At 39.5% G+C, this 5,004-nt stretch overlaps 1 protein-coding gene across 1 annotated transcript in view; it reads right to left on the reverse strand.

Moving 5' to 3' along the window:
* The window catches only part of LOC103370690 (coiled-coil domain-containing protein 102A), a gene marked incomplete at its 5' end in the record, with an annotated part of 11,310 nt that extends 8,945 nt beyond the window's left edge, over positions 1–2,365 (reverse strand). Inside the window, 2 exons of the mRNA XM_008299818.1 lie at positions 590–693; positions 2,195–2,365. Coding sequence (XP_008298040.1) covers positions 590–693; positions 2,195–2,365 — 275 coding nt within the window. The remainder of the gene's footprint in view (positions 1–589; positions 694–2,194) is intronic.
* Between the last annotated feature and the right edge of the window lie 2,639 nt (positions 2,366–5,004).

Below are 5,004 nucleotides of genomic sequence, written 5' to 3' on the forward strand. Positions count from 1 at the left end.
CAGCCTGCCTGATTGCAGGTATTGGAGACAGCTGTAGGGATCAGCTCACCTGTACTTAGTCATCCACCTCCTGCTATAAAGCCCTGCTCATTCCACCAGACCACAGATCTTCATACTACGTGTTTCTGCTGGTCCCTGTTCTGTCGCCTGCCTTCCTGCCCTTCCTGAGCCGCTGCCACCTGGACCCCCTGGCATCAGCAACACACTCTCCACCTGGATCCTCCCCGCAGCCAGCCTCACTCCAGCTTTTCCCCAACCCTTGCCAGGTCCTGGATTCCCTGAGCCTGTCTGCCCCCTTCAGTTTTTGCCTGTCTGCTTGATCTGTCTGATCTGTGTCCGCACTTGGGTTCCCTGATTCCCCAACGTGACACAAACGGTTTGTTTTAAAAATTAAAGTGCTGTAGTCATTCTCACAAAATCTTTCTTTCCATGCTGCTGAAATCAGCTCTGTGTTGTGAGAACACACTGTGTGAATTGTGTGGGGTTTGGCATTTAGTTGTGATGGTTGAGCTTTAAGACAGGGTCAATGTAATTGTCACTGGCACTGAATCTTCACAAAAATGGTTAAAAGGATGTGTGCATGTCCTACCTTGACTGTAAGTGTTCCAATTGCACCTGCAGGTTCTCGGTGTGTTCCACCTGCTCATCTAGAGACCTCTGTAGCTTTCTGGTCTGGTTATGCGACTCGTCCAACTAGACACACAAAGAAAATACATGGAAACATTTCTATCTGTTTAGCTTCCAAGACCGCTATCATATAAAAAGGTAGTTATTCCATAGCCTGTGTATGTAAAAAAATAAAAATGCTGTCGCAACTGATGTAAACCATCGGTTTATAATTTTATTTCTATAGCACCTTAAGAACAGTGTTCACAAGGTGCTTTGACAGTCAAAACATGAGACAAAGCAGTGCAGTTAAATGAATAATTACCTAAAGAAGCATTAAACAAAGGAACAAAGCTGTTTAAAAATTTAACAAGATGGAAGATTAAACAATCAAGATTAAAGAATTAGTTAATTAAAGATGATATCACACCAAAAAACTCGGCAGCCAAAATAAAAATAAAAAAAGAACATCTAAAATAAAGACAAAAGTAGTACATAAATACAGAATACAACACTAAAACTAATTAAAGCTAAAAGTAAACACGAAAGCAAGTCTATAAAAGTGGGTTTTAAGAAGTGAAAGGATACACTGTAATCTTACTTCATAAGGTCTTCACCTTCCTATGTTTAGCGCCATGAGATGACATGTTGGGAATTGTGCTATGTAAACTGAATTGAATTGTGACATTGGATTAAAATGTAAGGGGAGAAAATAAATAAAATTGGACTTAAAATTTGACCTAAAATTGAATTTTGTGGTACACCACAGGTAATTGGGGCTGAAGAGGAGGCATGATCACCTATTGTGACTGAATAGGTTCTGTCTAAAAGACAGGAGTAAAACCAATCAAGTGCGGTGTCCCTGATGCCAACCCACTTAAAATGTGAAAATATCAAACAGGAACTAAACTCATTAGGCACATATTTACTGATGTAACAGATCAAGTGGGAATCAAGGTCTTATCATCTGACAGACTTTTCTACAATAAACTTCTTTCTGCAATGAGAGGAGTCCTCTCCTGCTGGCTGTCAGAAAGAATGCAATATAAGGCACTTCCACTTCACTTTTTAGACCAGTCCATCTTTTATATACAATCTACAGCTTTAGCTGACTGGAGGTTTTTTGGGGTTTATTTTCTGAGACAAGGGTTTGAAATAATTTACATAAAGTTTATTTCAAAAGCTTTAGGAAGCTCATATTACTTTATGAAACAGTTTTTTCATGATGTTATGCATTACATCAGACATGCTTCCCACATCTCATGTTAAATTTAGCAAGAGTACATGGTCGGATTGCCCACAACTGTAGCACTCGATATATAAAAATAGTGGCCAAGGACCATATCAAAGTTTCAGCCATGATTGTCATTGTCATCTTCAACCACTAAAATTGCTTTCTGTACAACAACAGCACAGGTGAATCCTGAGTGTTTTGTGTTTACTTGTCAAAGTGTTGCTTGGCATGAATCTTGAACTGGATGACTGGAAAATACTCAGAAGGTGAACATCCTGAATGATGTGACATGAGCAATAATGGTCTGACTTTTGTATTAGAACTGCACTTACACAAATACAGCCATGTTCCTACCTCGTCCTCAGCCTGTCCCAACTCTTTCTTAAGCTCCTCCACCCTCAGTCGGAGCTTTTTGACTTCAGCCTCATGGCTCTCCACCCTCCGGTTGGCATGGGCAAGCTCTGCTGTCTTTTCCTGGAACTGCTTCTTAAGCTTAGTGTGAACATGGCGAAGGTCAGCCAGCTCCTGAGGACAAAGGACAGAGAGAGAACACAGGATAAGAGACAAATATTCTTAACCAGAACTTCTGTCTACTCCTGAGTTTTTCCTCTGTGAGCACATGAAAAATGAATCTAAAAAGAAAATACTCTTAACTATTAGTGTAAAACATTTGTAACTCTTTGCATTTGGACCTCTGACGTAAATTACTGATATGTTTTAGGACATACTGACTGTTTACAGATTCCAATCAAGTAATTTTTTTGTCAAATTGAGCCAAGTTCAGTAAGATGAACTGTGCCTCAGACAGCATCCAAGTGTCACAGCTGTAAAGTTGGTCATGTTAACATGGGGGTCGATGGAGATTGACTCAGTTTTGGAGCAGCCTCAAGTGGACATTTGCAGATAATTTTTTGCCCTGTTGGCTCTATTTTACAGCTCTGGAGGTTGTTAGTTGACCTCATCACAGATTTTATGATGCCCTTGTTTTGCTCTGCAGCCTGAGTGAGCTTGGCGTGGAGGCATGTGTGTGCTACAGGTTCTAGCAGGAGTGGAACTCCAGCATAAAGCAGAACAATGCCTTTCTTTTCCCAGCTGACAGACTCACCAGACACACAGCTGAATGACATAGAGGACCACTACAACAGATACCTGGTCAGCATGCAGACGGGAAACATGACACAGGCTACCTGGTTAGCAGTTACTGAACATTCAAGATAAAATATTTACATATACACTAGTAATGACACAATCTGTACAAATCCTCTGAAGAGCAGTAGATCGTCACCTATAATTGTGTTTATATCCAAATAAAATCAAAGGTGTCGCCTACCAAACAGCTCATACAGCATCCTTACAGCTTCACTAACCACATGGCCATTATTAAGAGGTATGGTAATGACTTGTGCTACACTTTAACACACAATGACTGTGCAAAGCTAAGCACAGACTCAGTACTATTTATAGTCAAACTGTTAAGATTAAAAGTGGGTTTTTTTTGGCAGCATTGTTATACATTAGGTCAATGACAAATGCATGTTAAAAATTCACCAGGGTGATTGCAAAATGGCACAAACACATGTCAACATGATTCAAGAGTTTCAATTTGGGGCTTTAAAGTATGGATCTCTTTCACGAATGTACAGAAAGGAAAAAGCTGGGGGGGGAAAAACATACACAGAGGGCACAGTGTGTTTGTTACTAACTCGCTTGCAGTTAATCCTTATATATTTGCTAAATTTTAAGAGCCAAGCAATCCAGAGGACATATTGTGTGAAACATATAAAAGCTCATTCTAAGATTCAAGACTGAAAATGTATTTTATCTGTCATTATTCAGTGTACAGATATTACAAAAGAATAATCTTGATATAATAAATCTAAAGGGAAAACAGGGTAAATATAAAGCTAGTTTAAGAACAGTGAGCAGTGTTGTTGTGTTGCAGAGTTGTTCAAAAATGAAAAAGGGTGTAGCTAAGCTAAGTGTTGAATAAATGAATATCAGAGTGATGAGAGGCCACTGCATACATTGGTTGTGCTGCCATATTGCCATATGTTCTATTTGGTTCAATACAGCTTTACACTCAAATTTCAGCCTAACTCTATCAATGACAATGATGAGAAATGCTAAAAGACTACTTCAGATTTCCCTGGTTGTGTGTTGTGCAGTCAGATTGCAGCAGAAGGGATTTCTGCTCTCTACACCTGCTGCCTGAGACTTTGCAACTATAGAAGCCAAGCAAACCACAACCCATCAGGAAGACCTGTAACAGTATCCACAATGTCCTGACAAAAGCCATGTTTTACTGGCCTATCAAAGGAAATGTCTGAATGCTAACAACTGCTTCAAGTACATTTTTCCCAGGATGTTTATTAGGTAGTTGTGGTTATGGAGAGGCTTAAGCTTACAAAAAGTTTCCCCCCGCAGGTTTGCTCTGAGATTAGCCAAGGAAAGTCTGCATTTGGAGCTAATGGCATCATTAATAATGCACCATTGTCACTCACTGCACTTTTATGTACTTTGATTGAGTTGATTTAGTCTCCTTCTGCTGTCTCAAACGTAATGGCTCCCCAGACAGAGCAGCTTCCAAGAAGCTTTTCTGATCTTACTGGGCAATACGATGGAGAGAAATGAGTTATCTCCTGGAACAATAAAAGACAAGCCCAGATCAAGGAGTGGGAAATGTCCTTCACTTACGTATTTATTTCTGTCTGTATATTTAATCCACCTTTCATCTTTATTATGTATTAAATATTTCATTCTTTCAGTGATAAAATAATTTGGTTTAACTTATACTGTCTTGTTTGATTGCCAATGTGAAGGTTACTTACAGAGTATATTTGATTGAAAGAGCAATTGGGTGCATAATAGGGGTGGGAATCACAAGGTACCTCTCAATACGATACGAGATACATGGCTCACGATACTGATACTATCACGATACTGTGATACTGCGATACTCGATATATCCCAGGACAATCACATAACGATACATCACAATATCTGTAACTGAAAAATACAAAATGCCCGTAAAAAGGTTGCGTTCAGTATTTATTTATTTACTGCAGTTTGGTGTCACTTTCACTGGATTTGACACTAACTGCCGATAGTCTTGCCATAGGCCTCTTTTACAAACACACTGACTGCAACTTTCCACTAATGTCCAC

This window comes from Stegastes partitus, unplaced genomic scaffold (assembly GCF_000690725.1).
Source record: "Stegastes partitus isolate 25-593 unplaced genomic scaffold, Stegastes_partitus-1.0.2 Scaffold1468, whole genome shotgun sequence".
Lineage (NCBI taxonomy): Eukaryota > Metazoa > Chordata > Actinopteri > Pomacentridae > Stegastes > Stegastes partitus.